Consider the following 26549-nt stretch of genomic DNA (forward strand, 5'->3'; position numbering starts at 1 on the left):
TTTGGTCTGTCTTTTTGAATGTCTTATGCAGTTACAAACCTTTACTTCCTCGCCGAATGCTGTGCTGCAGGAACGTAGGACATAAACTGTACGAACGTAGGATCGCTCGTCGCATTGAAAAAAGTGCGTTGATATTCGTAATTCGTAATTCGTAATTCGTTTATTAGGGCTGATCCACAGGTGGCTATTACGGCCCAGTCAATACAAGCAATATGAGAGTACCTAAGTCCTTGATAGGATGGAGTATGTCCATGGGCCACAAACGGCACATGACATCGTGTCACGCATTTGACTGACTCCTCTGTCGGCTGCCGAACCTTAGGAGACCGTACGCCGGCCACGCCGCGGCTTGCTTGACCCACGCCCTGGCAGGGAGATGTTATTGCACCCCTCTAACTCGGTTTCGGACTCCTGAGCCACGCAGCGACAGCGACAGTTGATCAATTTTACAATCCTTGATGTTTTATGAACGGACTACCGTCAAGGCGAGGGTTCATTGAATCGCTCTTGGGTTGTCGTTGTTACAAGGTTGTGTTTTCCTAAAGTAGACTTTTTCCTTCACGGACGTTTGAAAATGTCCACCAAATAGGCACTCCGGGCACCCGAGGAATCGACCATGGGATAGGTCATATAGAGAACATGAATCATAGATTCATGTTATCTATGGATAGGTACATTCAGGGTCACCAGTCACCTTCCATTTTGGCGATCATAGACATCCTTCGAACCCATTTCATGTCGCTGGACACTAGCCTACGAGTTTGGCCATGATGCGGGGACTGTTGGCCTCGGTCTAGGTAACAATTCACTTTGACCTGGCCATAGTCTGAGGACCGTCCTGGGACAGCTGACTGGTCCCGGACCAGGGACAGCTGACTGGTCCCGGACCAGGGACAGCTGACTGGTCCCGGACCAGGGACAGCTGACTGGTCCGGGACCAGAGACAGCTGACTGGTCCCGGACCGCCGCTCACCGCGCGGAAACGATCGGCGTCTGGCGGATGGTTTCTGCCGGTTGATGGTTGGGCCGGTGCGGACTGTGTTGCCGTCAGGTGAATGTTTTCTCTCGGTTGGGAGGCGGCGGGGGGGGGGAGGGGTGCGGCCTGATCCGTCCTCTTCAACTGGGAGGAGTGTTGGGTCAGCAGGTTGTGTCGACTGTCGATAATACCTACTGGGTAATGACTCATGAGGAAGGCGCTGCTGGTGGGATTTGCTAAAGAACCACAAATGTGAGGTGATGTGCAAGAGTAAAGACAGGTACTTTACGCTGACATCGAATGCCACTGGAATGCGACTTCCGACTTGGAAAGTCATGCTAGAAAGAACGATGACCAAATGCTGACCAAATGCACTACTCAGTGACGCTGACCAAATGCACAGAGCTCGTCTTCTTGCCGCCAGTCAGGATCATACCGCCGCCTGGCTGCAAGCGATACCGGTCCCCAGCCTCGGCCTTCACCTAGACCCAGAGACTGTCAGAATTGCGGTCGCTCTTCGTCTGGGAGTCCCAATTTGTGAGCCGCACACATGCCGTCTTTGCGGTCGCCAAGTTGGACGCCTGGGACATCACGCCCTTTCCTGTCAGAAGAGCGCCGGTCGATTCCCTCGACATGCCCACATAAACGACCTAATAAAACGCAGCCTCTCCGTCTCTGGCGTCCCATCCGTGCTGGAACCGGTGGGCCTCGACAGAGGGGACGGCAAGCGCCCGGACGGCCTAACAACTTTCCCATTCGCAAGTGGAAAATGTCTTGCATGGGACGCCACGTGCACGGACACTTTCTCCGAGACTGCTATGGTCGCTTGTGCCATCAACCCTGGTTCAGCAGCTAGCGCAGCGGGAAAACGCAAAATCCAGCGGTATTCATCCATTTCTGAGCAATACCTTTTCGTACCAGTGGCAGTTGAGACGTCTGGAGTTGTCGGCCCAACTGCTTGTCGATTTTTCAAGGAGCTCGGCAGACGTATATCACAGTCAACCGGTGACCGACGGGAAACAGCTTGGTTATGGCAACGGTTGTCAATGGCCATCATACGTGGAAACGCGGCAGCAATCATAGGATCGACAACCCATTTCCCCATGAGTTCCGACACCGTTCAACATCAGGTACAATCATGGACCCCAGGACTACGGCAAACTCAAAAACGACAGACCCAAAATGGCACATGTTACAATCATGCCACCCCAGACCACATCCACTTGCCAACACATCAAGCCAACAATGCCATCACTGATATCACACAACCATCCTCAGCGCCTAGCATGAATTCTGACACAACACCATCACCCATCACTGCCGATAGCCACACTAATAGTCGCTCTCCACCATCTCCAGCAGTTGATAACCCCAGCATATCCGCTCGTTTAGCACGCTACCGTGAACTGTTCCAACAAATAAAATCAGAATTCAGGGCGCAAGGACTCGAGGTCGAGACTAGCCGCGACTATATGGACGATCCAGAGCTGGCTTACTACTTTACACGCGGGGCAAACTAATGTTCCTGCGTGCCAGCTGTGTTAAGCTGTCAATGTCTCTGCTTTTTTGTAAAGTGTCTGTAATTTAACCATGTTTGAAGTGTACGATGAATATATATATTTCGAAAAAAAGAAAGAAAGAACGATTTGTTTGCCAATCTGGACGGTTCGCATAAGCATAGCAGCATTTGTTAAAGGAAATAGTTCACTTTTAACATGGGGTTTGGAACTGGAATAGCAGTTTTGTTGCTTGCGCTGAGACTAGCACAAATCAGAAGCTTTTACGGCCCAACGATCACCCTAGACGAAGATATTCCATTTTTCGTTCCGAAAAGAGTGCCTTGCAGAGGAATGCGTGCCTTGCTGAGGAATGCAGTCACGTCATCGTCAGCCAATCAGAATGCTGCTTACAGCCGATGGGTTTGTCCTACGCAATATGATTGGTCAACGCGTAATAAGCTTCCGCGTCAAACATTATTTTATATAGAATATAGTTCTTCTTATACTAAAATATAGCAAATAATCCTTTTTACAAAAACGTTTTGTTTTATTTTCTGATCATTTTTAGCATAAAAAACATGAATCCATAGCAAAATACTAATTTCAGGAAAGTGAACTATTTCCTTTAAGGCTACCGTCATACCCATCTATTATCAGCCGCCCGACTAATGTGTGATGGTAACCGACCGTATTTTATGCCTATCTACGCTGTAGTTTTGGTGCCCGACGCTCTCGTTACGTTCGATTTCACGGCGCTACTCCAACCTGTTGGGGTCTGGGAACTTGACAGATGTGCCGGCGTACCTGGAAGGTCGCGGCCATGGGGAAGGCTCCAAGGGGATCGATTGCGAATGCTTACACTGAATGCAGCAGCCACACATTGGAACCAAGCGCAATAGTGACAGACGGTTACATTTTAACTGTGGGCATAATTGCGTAGCCCGCGCCGCTACGTCATGTATGTCGGTGGGCGACCTTTTTGTCCCACTCTCCCCGAGCCTTTGTAATGCAGCCAAATAAGAAATATTGTCCAGGGTCTCAACTTCGAGAACCCTATAATCGTGATGAAAAAAAAAATAAGGCAAGCATTTCCTGAGACCTGAAAGCCACCCAGGTTCTTATAATACTCTTTAAAATGTATATGTGGGTACTTTCCATTGCCAGACAGGACATTTACCTTTACGCTGCCCACTGTGATTTTACGCATAGCCACGGGCAAGGAGGGAAAGCATCAGTTGTGGTCTGAAGACAACATGCGAGATGCGCTGACGGCTGTTGAAAGAGGCAAAATTCAGCAAAGCTTCTCACTTTTACGGCATCCCAAGACAAACGCTTGCTTGTTATCATCGAAAGATAATTCATGAAGTACGGAGTTCGGAGCAAAAACGTCTTTCTAGGACGTGTTTACTTCTGAGTTAAGTCTTGGTTGCATCGACATCCGAAATTATTTGCGATTTCGGGTCAAACATGCTGCTTGCACTTTACCACTTAACCACTTCCGGCATGATTTGATATGATAAATGATCTGGTGAGGCTAATGATTTCATGTTACGTGTTACAGCTCCATTTTCTATGCCGTAAGCCGTATATAAATTCTGAGCGCTGCAAGCTTTTTTGCCTGACAAGACAACCTAAAGACAAACAGTCCTTAGACCTAAGTCCCCAGCCCCTACTCCGTACAGCTCACTTTAACATGTTATCCATGCAAATTATTAAGATTAAAACCAATAAACGGCAATGCCTTTCACTTCGTATACTGATTCGACCAGACTCAGAGAGGACAGGGGCTCCGCCACCGGGAAGGGGAGGTGGTCTCGGGGCTCCGGGCCACCCAATAGTTTCACTTCCGTAATGCAGTCTTACATATAAGAATGTGCATTTTTTGGGTCGGAACCCCCGATCCTGAAACCGTGGCGGAGCGCCTGAGTGGGGACGAGGCGCAATGCTCCTAGCGCCTGCGTTTGTGGCCTGCGCTGGTAGACTGCGCCGCAGGACCTGCGTGCCGTGCGGTGCAGTATACCGCCCAGGCAGCCGGTTCGTTCGTAGACTGCCGCGCGACAGTGTGTTCAGCGCGGTCGGCGGTATAGCTGGTTCGTCGGTCCCAGTGGCCGGTTCGTCCGTCCTAGAGCGGAGGCAGTTCCGCCACCCTGTCGGATTCTCACAGATATTGCTTTCGTTTTTAGTTCAACTTTTTTAACTGTCAAAAGAATTACGCTACACATCTTACGTGAGGGTTTTGATTAATCTGAATGAGTTTGCAATTTGCATCATATGTGTACCTACCTACTACCTATTTAGGTATTGTGTGTGCTTGGTGGGCATGAAGATTATGGTTGTGACATGTGAATTTCAATTTACTACCATGGCCTTCATAAAACGCCGATTGTGTTGTTCCGGCAGTGTGCCGATTCCTTTAATTCTGTTGACGGTAAAGAGAAATTTCCCTCTAAAATTTCGGTCAACAATGGCTTTGCTATCAGTGATTTAGGAACATATTTATCGTTTATGCAGCTAGATCAAAAGCTATCGTTCAATGTGTGATCTATGTTGCTGAGCTCGTAACAAACCCCAAATTTGCATGCAGGTAAGACACCTACCTACCTCAGACAGACCTACCTCACGCAGGCTGCCAAGATCTCAAATACCCAAAGACGATCTGATCTGAGCCCTTTCATTTCTGCGCCCGTTTCTGCGAGTGGCCGCCTCCCTGGCGCTGGGCCAGGGCCAGCCAATCTGGCACGGTGCGCCGCTTTGGCCGCGGCCGCGCCACCAATGGCGCCCGGAAACGACCGACCGTATCGCGGCCGGTCGGCTGCCGACCGCCCGTTCTTTTCTGCTCAGTCCGGCGGTGTGAACGACTGTTTTCGGCGGCGCCGGGCCGCGGCGCGCGCCCCTGAAAGCGGCCAGTCATGCAGATCCGGTCACAGTTGGTGCGGCCGCTGGCGTCGCCGCGCGCCCGAGTGGCGGTGCGCTCCGGTCAGTTGGCGTCCGGCCCGCTCCACTCGGCTCCGCCCTCCGATCTGATTTGCTGCCGTCACGGGCTAGACAGAGTGTGAAAGTGTGATCGTCAGACACTTTCCCTCCCCAATCGTCGAGGGAACAGTGAAATTACACACGGTCACGCACGCCTGCATAAACAGCACAATCTGGTGTAATAATGTATTTCCTGTGACTGGTGGGAGGAGCAGATATCTCGAAGAAACAAGGAGGCTCTTTGGGCGATGCCAGCTGATTAGCGACAAAAGCGAGGCCGGGCTGATTTCTTACTGAAATGTTTGGGTGGAAAGGAAGATGGTATTGAGCTTGTGACTGCTTTGTGATTTAATACAAAATGAGGTCCTTCAAGTTATTATGGTAAGACTGGCTGTCATTTTTAAATGTCCCGAATCTATTCTCAGTAACATCCGAGAAGCTCAGGTGAAGTGTGGTGCCATTATGGTGTAACGTTCGCGAGAGATGAGATTCGGCGATAACAGCAAGAGCTGTGACCGTGCCTCGCAAAACTCCGGATAGAGGGCCCACGATAGGGCCGTGAAGGAGGCGTTTGATTTCGAGCGGAAATCGGCGGCGTGAGGCGTCGTCCCTAGTATCGGCGAGGTGCTCGACGGTCGCGTCGGGTGCAGAGGGAGAGGCAGCAGCAGTATAGAGGAGCGGAGCGACAGAGGACAGGCCACAGCGGCTACACCAGAGCGGCAGCGGACAGCGGACAGCGGACAGAGCGGCAGCGGACGACGGGCGAACGCCGGCGGACCAGCAGCGCGCCACGAGACCCGCCCGGCCGCAACGGAACCAGGCGTGACATTGAGAGACTCACTTACAACTAAACCGGAACACGAAACAGTACGACAACATATAGAGGGAGCTGCTGCAGGTCGGAGAAGCCGACCGGCCGGCCGTGCCGCCGGCCGGCTGCCCCCTATGTACAGCCCGGACGGCCGGGCGCACACCGGACGCGTCGATCACACCATATGGCCCTCACTCGCCCACTGTCGGCACACATCTCACTCATAACAGCACCAACAACAGAGCCGCTAGACACTGCGGACAGCTCTGAAAACGGCCGCAGCGCAGCGCCCCGCCAGACGCCAAGCCCGCGCAAAAAACGGGACATGGTAAGGCCGTCCGGCGCTAAAGGTGTAAAACAAACTAGACGCTACTTGTCTCACGCTAAAATGAAGCGGCGCGCGTGCGCAGGCGGCTACTGCTCTACGACGCATCACAACCTCACCGGTCAGGCAGCGGCGCGCCCCGCCTAGGAATGAAATGGTAACGGGGCGGTCCGTTGGCTGCTGCAACGCAGCGGGCGGCGCGCTCCGTCCGGCGCCCGCTAGATCACAGAAGTATCCCTCTCATCTCACGAGCTCATTCCTCTGGGCAAGGCACTTGGCGGCGGCGCGGCGCGCGGCGCCGGTCACGCCTCGGCCCCGCCGCCCCGCTGGCTGGGGGGCAGCGTCCGGCGCGGCGGCGGCGGCGCCGTCGGCGGCGTGTTGACCGTGTTGGCGCGCGACACCGGAGGCGCCGCCGGCAGCGAGGTGACATTGGTGGAGCGCGTGATGGGCGGGTGGCGCGGCGGAGAGCGCTGCAGCGCCATCTCCGGGTGCAGCGTGTGCGGCTGGCGGCGCTGCTCCAGCTGCTCCTGGTGCGCCGCCAGACAGCGCGTCAGCACGTCCGGCAGCTGCTCCAGCTGCTCCTGCATGGCGGCCAGCCGCTCCTCCAGGCCCGAGACGCGCTCGTCGGCCAGTTCCTGCCGCGTGTTCATGTCGACCACCAGCTCGTACACCGAATTCTGCACCTGTGGACCACAAGAACAAACACTGTGTCAGCGGTAACGATCGTGACTCATTTAACGAGACGAGTCGCCGTAAAGCAGGAATTGGATTTCCTACAAGCAAGACAATCATTTAGCCTCACCAAACAAATATTAAGCCGAGTGCGTCATTCGGCTTATTGTAATTCTGGGAAACATTTGCGCCACATAATCGCATGTGAGATAGATGCGCGGCAATTATTTGTCGCCATGGCTCAATATCCATGGCGGTAATGATGTGCGCCTGGGCGGGCCACGTGTCGGCTGCGCCCGAGCGCCTCCCACGGGCCCCGGTGGCGGCGACTCGGCGGCCGACGGCGGCAGTCACCCGATATAGCCCGAATCAATGCCCGCTGCCAGCGATCGCCGGTTTCTTTAATCAAGCCAAATGTTGGCAGAGCCGGCGTCACGCGCCCGGCCGCTCTCTCGCTCTGTCACACGCGTCGATTCGCAGCCGCCTGCATATATGGAGCCGGAGCCGGAGCCGGAAAAGGCAGCCGGCAGGATGCGCGCCTCCTTTCACGCTCGGTCGGCCCTGGCAACACGCGAAGCGCCGTATAATTCAGTTAGGCTGGATACCGTCTCCCATTATGTAGCCGGGCCCCGTTCCAGAAACGATGTTGATGAAGCTGAGAATGGCTATTTGGTTCAGCGCTTAGTCTGAAAAGCAAAAACGCTGCTCCGAAGTACCGTAATAAAGACAAAGCGCCGCCGACTCCAGTAATGTTTTGACTTTTATGACGTGCTTACAAAATAAAGTAAATGTTTCAAGGTATCAGACGAGCGTTGCACTTTGCTTACATATATCCGATGATTTAAGTTTGGCTTATTACATATTAGCTATGCACTTTTGATAACAAAAGCAAAAGGCCTTTTTCTAATTTCTATTCATTATAATTTTCTCATTCGACTCGCTCCCCTTAGCATTATCATTTACTGGATCGAAAAAGGCAGGAACAAAGTTTTAAACTGAATTCCATAAAGTATTATGCATACTTGTTCAGCTCAAGTTAAGCAAATGCTGTGTATCGTATCAGTTGAGTTCGCTTCACTGGCTTCGCTAGCTTCATTTCCATCCAGCCCGGTTTATCTTATGGTAGCCGACTTTATCTTCGACCTCATTTTACCTTCCACCCAGCGATCCGAAGTCACATCGGCTCTGGCGCTGTCGCGAACGGGGGTCTGCCCGACTCCTCCTCCCCGCTCGGCCGGCTCTTTGTTCACGCCACGTCTGTGACCCCGTCTTTCAGCGGGGCTCCGATGTCGACTGCTCGGCGGGGTCCCTGGGCCGGGAGGTCCCGCGGCGGCCCCGGCTCGGATCGCCGCGCGGCCCCCAGTGCGTGGGCGCTGGCCGGCGCGCATCAATAGCAGCGCGGTGACTAACGACGCGCGCCTCCCGCAGTGCGGTACCGGCGGTGTGATTAGAGCGCCATTGGGTGGCCCGATGGAGAGCTGCGCTGAAGAGACGTATTAGCGGCCGGCCCGGAGAGGACAATGCGCCCGGAGCAGGCTGGGGACGGCGCACCGACGATGGCAGGAGTGGGCCGGCCAGATCCGCCGCACAAAGACAGGCAATTGAAGAGATGAGTCCGCGCTCTCTGCCGGCTTACCGTGTCCCTGCGGCATTGAGCGGTGCCGAGTCGTTGCCCACGGCTGCAGGGTTGGGGATTAAAGCGAGCCGGCGCGGTGGTGTGGCGGCGTGCCTCCGACCGCCCTGGCTCGCTCCCGCGGCCGTCCGATCCGCGGTACTCGTCCGCCGGCTGTGGGTGTCGGTGTGACTGTCCCGGAGCTCCGTGTAATGAACACCAGACAGCGCGCCTGTGCGCCGCATCCGGCCGCAGATCGCCCCCACTGCGGGCGCCTCGAACCGCTCTGCAGAGCCCCAATTAGGCTAATTGACGCACAGCGTGTGCTCTGGCGTGCATCGGATAATAGTGCGCATATTTCCGGCTCAATTATTCGTCTGCAGAGGCGTGCAGTCACGTGGTCAATTTGAGAACAACCAGCCTGTTGAGTAACGAGCAGTGGCAACATTCTGAGAGCCGAATACATCAGCCTATGGGGTTAGCTACTTGTGGAGACACATGAGGGCACAACCCATCCGACTGACCGCCGACTCTTGTAAAATGGCAAAATTCTGAAATGGACATGTTGTATTTTAGAGTGCCTATCATGTCAATAAGGAAGTCAAATGCGCTGCTGTTCTGTGCCTCGAGACGAGCTAACTAATAAATTGATATATGCTGAAACTCTACCAAGCAAGACACTAACAGACTTTATCGCATACAGGGAGCAGCTAACATGCCGACATCTGGAAACAAGCATTACACCACTTTGCCATTAAAGGGAGACACCAATGAATTATGATGAAAACATTCATCTTGTATGTCCAGGAACCAACTAGTTATGAACTATGAAGGTAATGGAACCCTTCCAATTGTGATCGTATTTTCTTACACAAGCTGTCAACGCGGCTACACAATAAAAAATGTCACAAAGGCAGCTCTATATCCAGCTTGCAACAGCTGATCCCCTAATTTGCCCGAAACTCCCTGTCATCGCCAAATACGGCCACCAAGCTATGCGGTACAGCATACACATCAGGCGCTAACCACCAGTGCCATCTAGCGTCGGGACTGTAAGCTGCGCTGACCAGCACCGCGTCGCTGGCTGCACGGCGCACTTTGAGGACAGCTCGGCCATCCCAGTGCGCGCAGACGAGGGAGAGCAGTCAGGGGAGATGTGCTGGTCCCACGGAGAGGGGCTGGTCACAATCAATAGCGATAACGGACTCTGACAGCGCGGCCAGCATTCAAGCCAATGCAAACTCGGCGACTGGCGGCGGATCGATCCCGAGTCGTCTCCGGCGGACCGGGCGGACCAGCAGGGACCAGCGGACCCTGATCGGTGGACCGAGCGGACTGCCGGACCAGCAGAGACCATCAGTGGACCGCGCGGACCACTGGACCAGCAGAGACCATCAGTAGACCGGCGGACCGGCGGACACCGGACAGGCAGAGATCTTCAGTGAAGTGCGAGGACGTTTGGCGGACGACGGACTTCGAACGGAGGACTTCTACCCTTCACGATTAAAACGGCCTTCGAACGGAGGGCTTTTCTTCAATACGATTAAAACGACTTTAACCCGCGCACCGACGGGAGGGGGGCGGATATCCGCCCTCCCCCCTGAGGTTTTTCGCGAATAGCGGGAAAACCGCGGCGCTACGCGCCGCGAAATTTGGTATGCCTATAACCTCATCAATTTTACACATGGTGTGCAAGTTTGAACCTCCTACCTTTTAAGGTCAGGTCAACAGGTCACTTTGAATGACCCAACCTCAAGTCACTTTTTTGCAACTTTGTCACCGTGCCAGAGCTACAGTAGATGTTTGAGGCCTTTGAAAGTCGCAGGATATTATTAGGTCATTAGTAGCTACAATTTGTATATCTCGGAATTTTGATATCGGTGACCTAAGGTCAGGTCAATTTCGCGACCTCCCCATTATAAGTCAATGGGGGAAAAATCAACTCCCTGTTTTTACCACTAAAACGGGTCGGAATGGCCCCATATACCATACATGACTTCATATACGATCAACCTTCACTACCTTGAGGTCTGTTTTGCTGTTGGGCAGTTGTGAGGTCATGTGACGTCATCAAAGGTCACCAAAGGTTTTTGGCCAATAACTCCGTACAGGAACAAGATACAGACGCGTGGATGGTCTCATTGTGTTCAGCTTGTCAAGACGCATCGAATGATATACATGATGACCTCGAGGTCACGTGACCTGAGGTCAACCTTTGACCTTGACCTTTCGAGGTCAACATATATATCATTCGATGCGGATTGACGAGAGTATCACGATGATGCTCTTAGTTTGTTCCTATCTTGACTAATTCAAAAGTTATTCGAGAAAAACTCTCTCCATATCTAGCGCCGCCATTTTGACTTTTTCGACCCCTGTGACGTCATCTTTGACCTGACCTGAAAATGACCTTAGTAAAAATTGTAGATCTTGGCCGTGCGTATCCGATGCCGTTTACCGCTTGTCGCTATCTTGCTTCGTTCTCGAGATCTCAGGGGGGGGGGCGGTCATCCGCCCCCCCCTCCGTCGGTGCGAAGTTGGCGCAGACCCCCGTCGGTGCGCGGGTTAACCCTAGAACGCCTAGGGGGGGGGGGGGGTTGTATCAACCCCCCCCCCCTGAGGTTTTTTCGAAGTGCACGCTAAACGGCTTGTCGTAGCGGGCTGAAATTTTCAATACCCTCTGGGGCAACCTTTGCGCATCTTTTGCCGAAAAAAAATTGATCGGGTCATGTCAGGTCACGGAGTTATGACGTCATAAGAGGTACAGCCTCCGGCCGGATTTTCACAAACTGAGTGCCAACGCCCGAGGTTTCCTGCCGGTGGTACGGACATCGGTTGATGGATCGTGATGAAACTTCCCATGCATGTTGGGGCAAGTATTGGCTATCATATGGTATAAGAAATTTGACCGGGTCAGGTCAGGTCACGGAGCTATGACGTCACAAGAGGAACAGCGTCCGGTACTATTTTTGAAAAGCGCCCGAACCACTATTTTGCTAATTCTTGTCACCTCAATGGGAATATGCAGCAATATTAGCTTCTATAGGGAGCAAATGGACGTCCCAAATCCAAAAATACAATCAGATTTCAAAAATTTAAATTTTGATTTTTCGAATTTCTGCCGCCGACTGTGACCTTGCCGACTTCCGGCGCTCCCAACGCGCCATTTTTAGAGCTAGGGAAACGAAATACATACCAAACGATAGAGAATTGATCAAGGAACACGATAGTGAAGGTTTCAAGTCGATATCTCCCACCGTTTTGCCGCAATCGCCGCCGAAAGTTGAAAAAAGTCTATTTTTCCGAAAATTTGACCTTTGACCGGTCAAAAGTAGGTCAAATGTTGACCTAGGACCAAAAAATATACCACCAATCGCAAGATCTCGTTGAGAGCAATCCGTTGGTTTTTTCCGCTAAGCTCTACGACCTTCCGTTTTGAAACGCCAGGGGGGGGGGGGTCGTAACCCCCCCCCCCTGGTCGTTCGTGTTATGAGAAATGGCCTGGTCGTGCGAGGGTTAAGTGGAAGTGATGAGAGACATCTATAAACGGTATCAAAGCAGCATACTATAGCCTGTCAATCTACGATTTTGAAGAATCAGAATGCTTTTTGCATCCCCATTACAAGGGAGAAAGGGAAGCTGTGAGCTAGGGGTAACTGACAATGGCGGCACAGGGGCAAGCACCGTTCAAAAGTCGTACTAATGAGAAGTTTTAAAAAATGCGTTACGAATTACGCTGTACGACTAAATTCGTTGGTTGACAAGTTCTGCAGAGACTGCATTATCCATCACGATCGTTTGCAGCTTTAACGCTGGTCTTACACTTGTCACACAAAACTAACAACTGTGGCAAGTGACTAACTGCATCTGATTACGACTCTGATTGCGGCAACTTATCACATTAACTCAGCAGACCGGGACGGCTGCAGTTGCGGTAAACACATTGGCTCCGGAATCCAGTCACACAGCTAGCAAAACTTGCGATCTTAAATGACTGAAACTCATTCCAAAGTGGCGTCAGTGTCATTCGTGGTGTCATCGTACGTAGCGTTACAGCGTAAACAAGCTTGTCATTCTCTGGTCCTGTCTTTAAGGTTGTCATCTCCAAGCTGAGAAAATATATCGTTCTTCATTGGCATTGCAGTACTGCAATGTCATGGAAAATGCATTTTACAACGATCTTGGTAGTAACTTCGGTGTCATTTCCAAGCATATTTTTTTTTTAGCAATAATGCTGAAGTGTATGAGATTCAGAAACATAACCAGAGGCCTCTTGCACCAAAATCCTCTTGCACCAATGCTTGGATTATTTTGCATCGTATATCCAGTCCAAGTTTCAAATGTACCAATTTGTGTGCAAAATTTAGCAAGCACATGTAGGACTATGTATTGGGCTATTGCAAACAAATTTACCACCGTTAGATTAGCTTATTCTGAAACCGGTTTTTCGATTTTACCTAGCTAGGTAGTTTGGTGCAAGAGGCCTCTGCTCCCTACTTGGCAGGCTAATTAATCTATGTAGTCGAGTTACTTTCACGCTTGACAGCTCAACTATGCAGCAGTTTGATCCTGTCGATATGATTTCAATAGCAGCGTTCCATATAATGGAATTCGCGCTGCATCTGTCTTCATCAGGCTTGGCGAGGGCGGCTGTCGAGAACTGATTCTAACTAAGCTAGTCGGCCCGCTGTAATCTTATTGACGACCAATCGAATAACAAGGGCCCTTCTAAGCTGCTTTCAGAGCTGGTTCACTGCTAACTCTGCCTCGTCAGACCCACTCAGCCATTCATCTACGGTTCCTCGCCCCCAATAGAGTGAAGAAGGAAATTGTGCTGCGTTCATATTTGTCAGTTTTCTTTGCACGCTGGCAAAAAATTAATACGAAAATAAGCGTAAACCAGAATCTATTTTGTGCGTTCATCTTACTTCTAAGATCATTTTGAAACAATTTTATTCGATTCCCCAAAATGACGTTCAATCAAATTAAAAATTATCACTTTAATTGCTTCTGTTAAAGTTATTCGAGACAAAGCGTGACAAAAACGTACCTCAATTTCGTTTACAGATGCAGCCGCCTAAAACCGTCTACGAAGTCGACCTTATTTTGTTTTTTCAATGATCCATGAACAAAAGCTGTCGATTAGAATGAATGGTCTAATGAGTTGGCTTGGCAATTCCTTGACTTTGTTTTGCCAAGGAAATAAAGAACCATCCTTATTACGTTTATCACTTATTTTCAGATACCACCCGATTTTATTTTTATGCTTAGAGAAAACGCATTGTTTTCAACTCATCAAAGTTAAAGTACCCATCACCCAGATCACTTGATGACAGCACTTTTTACGTATGTTGTCTCAGCCTTGTACACAGCTCCAGCACACAGGTAACCTACCTTTGCCATGTCTGTGATCGTACTCGCATTGTCCATAAGTTTGCGCTGATCCATTTTCACTTTTCGTAATCTGAAAACAGCAAATCGAAACAATGCATCATAAAACATCACAGAAGCGTAACTTAGCAAAGCTTGAACGGTCAGATTACAAAGTAAGTTACAGACTACAGAATCTGACGTTTTTTTCAGCCTGGACTAAATGCAACAGCCAATTAAGTCATGTGATTGTTAAACAATGGCTTATAGCTAGCGCAATGCTAATTAGAAATAGGATAATCAATAGATGCAGCATCATTCATTTCTCCAAAGTATGCTATTTCTAACTTAAGGGTATGATTTCTAACGGTATCGAGCATTTAATGCTAATTCAAATATCAAAAGATAGGTATTCTTGCAACTTAACCCGCGCCCTGCTGGGGGGGTGTTTGAACACCCCCCCCCCTTGTGGTTTTTCGCGAATATCTCAAAAACGGCGGCGCGGAGCGCCGCCGTTTTTGGTACACCTTATCATACATCAATTCTACACATGTTGTGAAAATTTCAGACCAAGGTCATTCAAGGTCAGGTCACCAGGTCACTTGAAGTGACCTCACCTCATAAAAACTTTCAATGTCTGTCATAGCTACACCGAGTGACCGATCGCTTTGAAACTTTCAGCGATTGCTAAGAGCAATAGCCTGTACAAAATGTATATCTCAGAATTTTGATATCGATGACCTAAGGTCAGGTCAATTTTGCGACCTCCCCATTATAAGTCAATGGGAGAAAAATGAAATGCGCCTCTTTTGGATGAAAGACATTATAAACACTCCCAAACACCGAATTACAAGTGGTTTAGACACACTGAACTTGAAAATGGTGTCCGTGACCCTTGTTTATGCCCTGAGGTCATCTTAGGTCACGAATGGTATCTAACAGTTTTTCGCAAATAACTTTTGATAGAGGCATGCTAGAGCGATGAAAACGCCTTAGATGTGTTCAGCTCGACGATACGGATCGACTGATATGCAACATGACCCTTTCCGGTCAGGTCATGACCTTGACCTGAGGTCAAATTTTCAAGTTGACCTTTCAAGGTCAAGTTATAGTTCATTCGATGCGTCTTGACGAGAGGAACACGATGCCGGTAAAAGTAAGCTCGTACAAGGTTTGGGTCAAAAGTTATTGCAGAAAAACTGTTTTCGAAAAAATCGGCTATTTTTGCAGTTTTTGCCCCCTGCAGGCAAAACCGTTGACGTTAGGTCAAATCTGAGAGAATTGCTCAGAAAGGGCGTTAATAGGGTTATCGAATGCGCTTTTCCGCGGCGCTGTAGGTCTATTGGTTCCCGAGTTATGCGTTGGCTTCTTGGAAATTTTTGACATTCGACCTGGAAATCGGCGAAATTTTGCCTTCATTGACCTCTGGTGACCTGACCTTTGACCTGACCAAAAAATTGACCGAAGTGATTTCGTCATTATTTTTTACGCTCTTTCGAACGCCGCCTTCCGCGTATCGCTACGTGGCCCAGGAGCCGAGTTACAAGGGGGGGTGTTCAAACACCCCCCCCCCCCCAGCAGGGCGTGGAAATCCAGGACCCCCAGCAGGGCGCGGGTTAATTGACATTCTTTCTTTGTTCGATGCGCGTTTTCTTAAAGACGCTTGTATGGCTGCACAGCAGGTACAAGGAAGCCAAGGAATGCACAGCTGGGACTGCTACGTTCCCCTGAAACTCACGAGTATATGGCGAGAAGAAACTTGCGCTGGTGCGTTCTCACTCTTCCCGGGTTGACCCGTTTCACCAGTTTGGTGTACTTGTAGATGAGCCACGTCTCTCTGAGCACGTTGGCTGCTGAGTTTTTCAACTGGAACGAACGACAGAGTTAGTCAGCGGTCTCCGACAGTCTCCAAACGGCAGCCATTCCCAGTCGCAGCACCGCCATTATTGTGTGCGGCGAAATGATGAACAGTGCTACATTGACGCAGAAGAATAAAGGTACTGAATGAACTTTAACGAAGGGCCTTGTCGGCCGCCTTTAACAATGCACTGCACACTCTACAGAGTCGCATGAAGTCCTACACAATGGCGGAGCGGCGGCCACAGCCGGCATTGGTGGCACGGCGCGGCGGCCCGGCGCTGCCGTCAATTAACCCGCGCGGGGCTGGGGGGGGGGTAAATTTTACCCCCCCTCGCGAATTTTTGCGATATCTCAAAAACGGCGGCGCGCAGCGCCGCCAAACTTTCAGTACCTTTTCTTACATCAATTTGACACGTTCCCTGAAAATTTGAGCGAAATCCGTCGGAAATTTTTTGAGAAATTGACGTTTTAGTGACGTCATGTTCGCCATTTTCGCCTCAAAAACGGCAAAAGTTCAAACGCCGCTAACATCTTCATTTTTAAAGGAATCAAGACGTAACAAAAAAGGTTATGCGTAATTTTACTTTGTCTATCAAATGGCTATCTCGGTTTTATGAAAATTTTGGATTTTGGCCTAAATTTTTTCAAAAAACTGAATTTTTTGGGAAAATCATTATAAAATCCAAAATTTGGAGTCTATCGAAAAAACCGGAATATATGTCAGAGAAGTGGTCTATGTGCACCTACATACCAAATTTTAGAAGAATCGGTTCAAAAATGTGGGAGTTATTCAAAATTTTATGACGTCACGACACACAAATTTTTTGAAAAATGACTTTTTTGGAAGTTCTAGACCTCGTACGGAAACAAAAATAGCACCATTCGATTCGCCGTGAAAAACTGCATCAGATAGACACCTTTTTAGGCCTTAAAAACCAACTTCAAAATTTGACCTCACTTGACCTGACCTTGACCTGACCTCGACCTGAAATTCATCCAGAGGTGGTCCATATCACTTATTGAGTGTGCCTATTGAATTCTATGAGTAAAATGACCCATAAAACATGTGTCGCACATGCCCTTTTCTATATTTTGTTTTTTGGTGACCTGACCTGACCTGACCTGACCTTGACCTTGACCTCTGAATGATATTGTATGCAACGAATATTGTCTTGGTAGCCTAAGAACACGTTTTGGGCGATCAGTCTCAGTCCATGACTCCATTCTTCGGCAACTACGGTGCAAGGCCGATACTGTAGAAACTTGCAATTTGTACCCTTGACCTGACCTTGACCTTGACCTCAAACTTTAAATTAAGTACATGTTTTTAGTAGTTCGTGATAAGAGCTTTCGATTGGCGTTTGAATTTTCCAAATCGGACCATTAGTTCGGGAGATAACAGGGGGGGTAAAATTTACCCCCCCCCCCCCAGCCCCGCGCGTTCGGCTGGAGACCCCAGCCCCGCGCGGGTTAACACACCGGGCCACAACGGCCTGCCGGAATGCTCTGTAAGCCTAATGAAGCTCTATCCGAATTGATGGCCGCGCCTAATGCTCATTCCGTGTCACCGTCCACCTAGCACGGCGCCACCGGTGGCGAAGGGAACGGGTAGCAGGAGCCGGCGGCACAAAAACAGGGGCAAAAATGGAGGCACCGTCCGCGGCAGAAGCCTTCCGTCACCATTCGCAACGTCTCAGCGAAAGCCGGTCCGACAGGGCTTCGATCAGACTAGAGCTACATCGCCTTTCCAAAACAACCCTATGACCTTTCTTTTGATACCGAAAACCCTGGGAGATTCCCGATTGCGAGCTGAAACAGTGTCCTCCGTCGGAGTCAAACTTCACGAAAAACACGCTCACCTCAGAGAAAAAGCCTCAAACAGGCAAAAAGCGAAGGCCGTGCGGCGACGGGCGGCACCGGCCGAAACTCCACGGATTGCTGACTATAACAGGGGAGGAGCGATCTCCAACGCTTTCCGACCTGGCTCAGTGTTTGAAAGGTTGGAATTGTTATATAACAGTTCATTAATAAGAACTCGACATTTCGCCGCAGCAGCGGGCAATGTGTCGTCCTCCATATACTAAGATAGCTATCTCATTTCATAATTATCTGAACCGCCATGAGGCCAGAAACCGAGCTGCCTTCAGACTTAATAGCTGGCAACAGTATGCCTCACATATCTCATGCTTATCAAACTCAATTTCTCTAGCGAAACTCCCTCACTGGACACACTGAGTTATCTGATATACGTCTGACACAACGCTCCCAGCAAATTACTTCAGTGTATTAGAAACATGTAACTTCTCGCACACACGCAGCTAATTATTCTTGTGTGCCCTTTTATCAGATACACTCATACTTATTGCCTCAGCGTCGATACGCTTCCAGTGCGTTTCGGCAGTGTTGGACCATCCTCTGCGTCCCTCTGAGGAGACGCGTCCCTCTGAGGAGACCCTCTGTGCACCTGAGGAGTCCCTCTGAGTAGTCCCTCTTCTACGTCCCTCTGAGGAGTACCTCCGCGTCCCTCTGAGTAGTCCCTCTACGTCCCTCTGAGGAGTACCTCCGCGTCCCTCCGCGTCCCTCTGAGGAGCTGGCTCGGTGCTATCAGCCGCCCGCAGCTCCCTGGCCGTCCTATCGATCCGCCCCTGTCCGGGCGCACGTGTACCGTCCACGCACTGGGCACAAAGGCCGGGCCGGGAGATCTCCCACGGCCAGCCGCTCTGCCGCGGTGTTAGAGCAGCTCACCGACCAATTCCGCTGACTGACGGCGCCATCGGGATACACAAACAGCCGCCGACTCAATATTGACAGAGCGGCCCGAACTAAACGAAGCCCGGTACTGCCCGCCGCCCCGCTCGGACCGCCGCGCCGGCCGCGACCGGCGCCTGTTGACTGGCCCCATCTCGTGCGCTGCCGCGGCCAATTAGCGTAATTGGCCCTATGAACGAGCGGGCGCGTCACGCGGCGGTCGAGTCGGCCGGTCACGGAGGCGGCCCGACAGCGCCCGTTTGCTTTGACTACCGGCGCGGCTCATTAGGGGCACGTCGTTTGTTCGTCCCGAGCCGGAGGCCGAGGCGGCGCCGTCTATTGGCGCTGCGTGGCAGGTCCTAACTGGTGATGCAAATTTCGCTCAAGGTGAGATCCAGCCAGATGCTCGGCAGAGCTTATGAGTGTCGTGTTCTAGGGCTCAACAGGCCCAGAGGGGCCCAGCAACGACAACTGGACGCTTTATTTGGCAGGCATAGGCGGCATCAAATTGTAATTAACGCAGTTAACTGGTGTGGAAATGCACCAGGCTGGTAGCAGCTGTTGGTACAATCTATCCTTAAATTTCCCGAGTAAGCAGAAACTCACATATGTAACTGTAAGCAAGAAACATGCTATTGACTTTCCACTCCTTATTGGAGCAGCAATAAAAAGCGACCTTTGCTCAACAGCCATACAAAATGCGACGGGGCTTATTGGTAAGCGTAGGAAGTCGTAAAACATTTTAACGCCAACGTCTAACGATTTTCAATTATGTTCCTAGCCCCAGGAGACCCATTACAGCGGTACAAGTTTTGCGAAACAAACGTTTCATTTGGCGGTGGGCCATTCATTTGTGGGGGCCGGCGGCGCGCGGCGGTCGCGGATTGATTGCGGCCGGCCGCTGCGGTCAATCGGTGTGCTCGCTACTAAGCGCCGCAGAGCGGGCCGGCCGTTCTCGCCAATTGCTATAGCCTCTCCGGCCGTGGGCGGAATGCCAATGGCCGGCGCGCGGCGCTGCTGAGGTTTTTTTTTTCTGCGGACTGCGGCCGTCAGTACCTATTGGTGTCGCCGACTGTGACAGCTCAGCAGGTCAGCGCGGCGAGATGGAGCGGCACGGACGGTGTGGTCACGTGATGAGTCAGGAGACCACCCTGACCGTGGCCAAGGATAGACGGTGAGGTCACGTGACCCCTCCCAGTACGCCTGACGTCGCCTCATGACGATACCATCAGATTGGCCGACAACTGAGTGCAACTTGTTTTACGCAACACATGACGTGTTTTGTACGCATAAGCGCCGCACGTTCTCTAAAGCTTTCGACACGTGGTTTGCACGAAATCGGCAGGTATTTTGCAGGTAATCGACACGTGTTTTGAGCGTAATCGGAACGTGGTTTGCACGTAATCATCGGGATGGTTTGCACGCAATCGGCACATTGCTTACACATAATCGACACATGGTTTACGCGTTAGCTGGTAAGTGTTTTAGATGTTACCGGCGAAGTTCGACGTTTCTACGTTTCGACTTCGACCTACGCACTGATAGAGCTATTCGAAACTTGGCCATATTCTTCCTATAAAGCAAAAAATCCAGGAATCTTCCCGATGTTCGCCTCCAGTGGAAAAGACAAAGCGAAATATGACGCTGCATTTCATTGAAGACGACACATTGATCTCGCAAGCCTTCCGATAACGGGGCGTAACCTTTCTCTTATCAAAGAGTGCAGCGCGGTAACTCACATTCAATACGAGGCCATAATGATAAAATATCACTGCACTACATTCCGACGCGCTACTATACGTTCAAAATTTACCAAACGGGCAGTGCTAGATTCTAACAGAACTTTACGGACTCACCCTTTTTGTGAGCTGCGTGTCCATCATGAAGTTATGGACGTGTTTCTCTGCGCGCGTGAGCTCCAGCTTTCTGGAGACGACGGCCACTAGGAGAGCGGTACAACCGGCGCCCTGAAAACGCACCCGAGCATGGTCACAGACCGGATCCGCTGACACATGGACCCCAGGACACGGTTAGCACAACACGAATCAGGGCAACGACACAATTCAATGGAAGGCACACATTATCAACACAATTGAATAGAACAGCAATGCGGATCCGAAGGTTATGACTTTAATTGTGAAAAACCGCCCGTATCAACACAATTGAATATGAAGCACCCGAGTTCATGATGACTTATCAATCAGAGAACGTTTGGTGACAACGAGTAATGTTTTTCAAAACAATCACGGTTCACGCAGTTTCCGACCAACAACGTTGGCGATTATGCGAGAGCACGACAATGGCACAGGCAAACCAGCAGGTGACCGTAAATGCGTTTTGCATTTTATGCATATCCGTGATAAAATACATGTGGTTGATAAAAACATTCAGCCACGGTAATCCAGCAAAATTGGTGGGCGCTTCAGTGAATATGTAGGTGATGGTTGGAAAACGTGCATAAAAATCATGTTCAATGCATGAATGGTTTGCGGTCACTCACATCATTTCACAAGTTTTTGCATATAGCAGTGGAGAAAGATCTGTCATAGGAAGCATCTTTATCATCATATAAAGCATCCTATAAAGCATAGGAAGCATCTTTATTTATATCGTCCGTAGATTTAATTCAAAAAATTTACAGAGACAGTCCCATAAAAGCTTATCCCCCAAACTGGGGCGAATTACCCTGCATTCGACCGATGAGTACCGTTGTTTCGCCTTTGATCTTGAGGCCCACACTGAGACACAGACTGCGTGCTCATTTCGTGTGGCTTTCATGCGGGGCGGCATGCTCGGCGTTGATGAAGAGCTGAATTTTGGATGGGGTGGGTGGCCGCCCTATGGTGATTGGATTACGGCAACGGCCCGGTTCTGGGGCCGAACACGCGGTCGTGGCGAGGTGCACCGCGCTACAGCTCAATCCTCTAATGCCTGCCCCAATTACTGGGATGGAATCGAGCGTCTTGATTGATCCATCCACCTATGTCATGCTTATAGACCAGGTTACAGGAATACTAATGCACGGATCAACTCAGCGCTGTTTCACCCGCTTACTGGTTAATCAAAGCCAAATAAGTATAAGTGAGAATGCCTAGCCTAGAAGTGCGATTTTTTTTTAGCTTGAGGCACGAGTGTTTGTATAGTCATTTGGTCAACTCATCAACCAGGTATGGACAAAAACTTTTTTAAGGCGATATCTTCCTATAAGTCAATGGGAAGATATCTTTTTTATAGTCAATATCTAACACACCTCCAGAAGGACAGGACTTTCAATATTAGCATCAAACTACTCTGATAAACCGTTGCTATGAATGTTTTCTTATATATGGCCTTGCTTTTTTATTCTTCAACAAACTCTTTGATGGCAAACTGTTATTACTTGAGCGCCAACCGATAGCTATAGAAAATGGACAATCACATTTCAGTATTCAGGCCATGAAAATTCCCAAATGGGACATTTAGAAATTCTAGATGTAGGTACTTTCTAGCAGCATTATCAGAAGCTGGCGCGCAGATAAGTTGCCCGCCACGGGTCGGCAGCATCTGATACAAACGGCTGGCTCCAGCTGCCAGTCCGCCGCCAGGGACAGTTGGGCCACACCGGCAGCGCCAAATTGGAAAGTTCCGAGCCGCGGACTTTTGAGACAGTCCCGGACTGAGGGGGGGGGGGGGGGGCGCATCTGTGCCGGACCGCCGCCCGGCCGTGTGGGCGGATCTCCGGGCGGATCTATGGGCAGCTCTCCGGGCGGACGGTGACGCATTCCGGATCTGTCCGGGTCGCGCCGCTCCGGCTGTCGGCGGTCAGAGGCGGGTCCGGCGCGGTGTCACTGTCCGCCGAGACGGGACGAGATGGATGGAACTGTCCGCACCGTCCGTCTCCGGCGGCACCGGGACCGGAATGACACCGCAGGGCAACGGAACAGTCCGGCCTAACGTCACTGCAGACCACCGGGCAGCACAGCCTGACGTCACTGGACCACCGGCAGCACCGCCTGACGTCACTGAACCACGGGGAGCCCTGTCTGACGTCAACGGATCATAGGCGCGCCGGCCGGACCGGAGCTCCATAGCACGGCGTCAGTCGGCACTTATTGGGCCGTTTCAGTCAAAATCATTGCGCCAAAGTGCCTTTATTCGAGACGTCAAGGGCCATTCTCGAGACAATGAGAAGTGTTTCCCTGAAATTGTTAAACTCAGCGCACAACCTGCCGTTTGTCAGCGTCTGAAAAATATGGTACAACTATCCAACGTGTGGCTAAAGTTTTGTCAAACGAAAAGGAGTTTCATTTGTTCTGTGAGAAATTGGAGTCCATTTGGCGAAATCAGTCGTACTGCCGGGTTCACAGACCGGGTTCGAGTCGCTCTGGCGTTCAATACGCGGTGTGCCGGAGGACGATCTGAGAGTTACAGAAGGCGTAACTGTGTGGAACCATTGCCTGCTATGTGGCAATACTGCAGGCATCTGCAGGATCATAATATAACAGCAACAAACTGCCTTTTTTCGTACAGTATCATACAAAAGCCAGACGATCTAAATCACATCACGAAACCAAAATGGCACTTGTCTGTGGCTGTGCTTTGTAAGATCAAAACTTGATGATACAATATTTGCTTCGGATCGTTTTACTGGGCCCAGTGGTATCAGAACATTGATAACAATTTAGTGTCTGATGGGGATATAACGCTATTGCTGGGAGGCTGATCAGTATATTTACACTTGACAGCGAATGCTTCCGCAATAAAATTGGTTTGGTCTATCCTGTAGGTACCCACATAATATGGCGTCAAAAAAAAAACAGGTAGGTACATTTTTATGTAAATCTCGAGCACGGGTGGAACTTTGTGTGGAGCTGGGAGGGCACGGGCGCAGCAAATCTGCCCCCGCCCTAGCGCTGACCTTGACCTCCGCGGTCTGTTGCGGCTCTAAAGCCAAGCCGGCGTCGAATTTGGAGAGCTCGGGCCCTCCCAGCTCGGCACGAAGTTCCACCTATGATCTCGATGCAGCATTATGCTATAACTGTGCGAAATATCATTGACTTTGACGAAACAGTAACTGTCTATTCAGATAGACTGATAGCGCATAAATACATGCCTAGATGAAAGCATAATGTAATGCATGAACTTATACTTCTAATGCACTGGCCACTGCTTATCAGAATGAATATTTGACTGGTCCAGAAATGACTGATAGGATAAAGGGTAATTGGACAACTGATCTACATCATTTGCCTGCAGTCAAATGGACCTCGCCAAGGGCGTGAAGACTGTGCCTATAACGAGAGCCGTCCATCAGGCCGCGAAGATCCATCCTCAGACAATTCATCATCCGCACATGATAAAAAGACGAGCCATTGCGTCCGGGGCGCAATCCGCGGTAACACGCATAAATAATTAAATATCTACCCGTTATGCCATGACTTGGATGTCACATTCACAAATATGTACATACACGAATGCCCTGTGGATTTCGCCGGCATTTTCCTAAAATCTCATTAATACCGGGAACGGCCGGTTACAAACTCATGAAAAATGCACGATACGGTGGCTGTATCCGTCCGGCCGGCGAGCAGAAGGAAGGCGGCTGCCGGTGCGGCGCGCGCCGGCCGGCCGGTGTGATTAGGGACCTTTAGCGCGGCGCGGCGCGGTCGCCGTTCGCGGAACCGTTCGCTCCGGAACCGCCGCCGTCTCGGTAACAATCCGTCGCCGAACTGGTGGCGGTGTTCCAGCGCGGCCGCTTCCGCCGCCGGTTCCGCCTGTAGGTCAGACACCCCGCGCCCCGCAGAGAATTACGGCCATACTTGCGCGCCATTAAATAACGCGAGCGTGTCTGCTCCGCATGCCAGAGTGCACTAAATGGTATGTTCAGCCTTCCAGAGGCTCAACATGATACACTCAGATATATTGGACAAGAAAATGAAAAACTAACAAATTCGAGGAAAGCTTCTTTACGATAAATGAAAACAGAGCTAACAGCACTCGAATAGGATGTTATCCGGAATATTTCCTTGAACATTTGATAATGTTGTCACTTGTCAGGTCACTAAAAGAAATAAGTAGTTCAATCGGCCAAAACCCGGACCATCTTCAGTCAAACACCGCACCTTATTTGGTTTCCACGGCGCGGTGTCGAATAGTGCACGGTCTCGAAGTCATGCAGCCGGACGTCGACAGCGTTCTCACCCCACGAGGAAGTGCCTTGTCGGAAGCGCTCATAGCTCTCGCTGTCATTTCATTCACAGAGCCGGGACTGGCTGAATTCCGGTTCGGAGAATCTCTCCGTCCGCCCGTCCCGGGCCGCGCGAGGCTCCGCCCCCCCCCCCCCCGTCCGATGCCCCTGCATGGCTAATGCCGCTGTCTTTGACCTTTTGAGTGAGTTTGGCCAGTTGACGCAGCTCGCAGCTCTGGGTGCCAAGCTTCAAATCGGCCGGACAGAGTCCACCAGTAAGAAGGCGGTATGCTATGCTGAATGCTGATGCTTTATTACAGTACAACAGCAGCCATCGAACACCTCAAAACATGTTGAAATCTTCACTTTCGTACTTAAGTTTTAGACTAAAGAAAAGTGTCCAGAAGAAAAAGTATGCAGTGCTCTAGCGAGGAACATCTTGATATACCTATGTAGTTTGGTTTTCAAATGACCTTTTCCTCGATAATTAATTGAAAATGTAATAAAAAGCAAATATCATATTGTTTGGCAAATTTTCGAATAACGGTTCATTCTCAAGCCACATGAAACAATTGACAACGATGTTTTATAATTGTCCGTCTTTTATTGCATTTTCAATTAATTATCGAGGAAAAGGTCATTTGAAAACCAAACTACATATATAAAAAAAGTGTCCAGGCTTGAGTGAGGAATTAATACTCAAAATCTAAATAGAAAAGAAAAACATCCCTGGGCCACGGCTCCGTTTCTCGCCAGTCATGACTGAGCTCCTGCGATTCAGCTCCTATATTTCAATAGCACCGTTTCAACCCCTGCTTCTTTCTCTTTCTGTCTCTTTCCATGAATATTTCTTTAATGTCGCTGCCTTGGCCTTGCTCCCAAATAGCCCTGGCTCCGTCTCAGCCGTCTTCGCGCCGCTTAACCCGCGACCCGCTGGGCTATTCAGCCATACGCGCCCTGCTGGGGGGGGGGGGGGCAGATTCTGCCCCCCTAACTTCCGAACCGATGGTCGTAGAAAGACGGGGAAAACGGCAATCGAAAGCTCTCAACAAGGCGGGTCTTAAGAGCCCAATTTTTTTGCTTAAGTAGGTCAGAGGTCAGGTCAAGGTCAGGTCAAGGGTACAAGATGCAAGTTTCTACAGTATCGGCCTTGCACCGTAGTTGCCGAAGAATGGACTGAGACTGATTGCCCAAAACGTGTTCTTAGACTACCAAGACAATATTCGTTGCATACAATGTCATTCAAAGGTCAAGGTCAAGGTCAGGTCAGGTCATGTCAGGTCACCAAAAACAAAATATAGAAAAGGGCATGTGCGACGCATGTTTATGGGTCATTTTACTCATAGAATTCAATAGGCACACTCAATAAGTGATATGGACCACCTCTGGATGAATTTCAGGTCGAGGTCAGGTCAAGGTCAGGTCAAGTGAGGTCAAATTTCGAAGTTGGTTTTTAAGGCCTAAAAAGGTGTCTATCTGATGCAGTTTTTCACGGCGAATCGAATGGTGCTATTTGTGTTTCCGTACGAGATCTAGA

At 50.3% G+C, this 26549-nt stretch overlaps 1 protein-coding gene across 3 annotated transcripts in view; it reads right to left on the bottom strand.

Moving 5' to 3' along the window:
- Positions 1-5620: 5620 nt before the first annotated feature.
- LOC122393168 (small conductance calcium-activated potassium channel protein-like) overlaps positions 5621-26549 on the bottom strand; it is a 96372-nt gene continuing 75443 nt past the window's right edge. For all 3 annotated transcript variants that reach the window (XM_043388916.1, XM_043388917.1, XM_043388918.1), the window contains exons 8-11: positions 20703-20813; positions 15977-16104; positions 14263-14332; positions 5621-7267 (exon numbers count right to left, since the gene is read on the bottom strand). In XM_043388916.1, the coding sequence (XP_043244851.1) occupies positions 6887-7267; positions 14263-14332; positions 15977-16104; positions 20703-20813 (690 nt within the window). In that variant the 3' untranslated portion in view covers positions 5621-6886. The remainder of the gene's footprint in view (positions 7268-14262; positions 14333-15976; positions 16105-20702; positions 20814-26549) is intronic.

Source organism: Amphibalanus amphitrite, unplaced genomic scaffold, assembly GCF_019059575.1.
Source record: "Amphibalanus amphitrite isolate SeventyFive unplaced genomic scaffold, NRLGWU_Aamphi_draft 000520F_arrow, whole genome shotgun sequence".
Classification (NCBI taxonomy): Eukaryota; Metazoa; Arthropoda; class Thecostraca; order Balanomorpha; family Balanidae; genus Amphibalanus; species Amphibalanus amphitrite.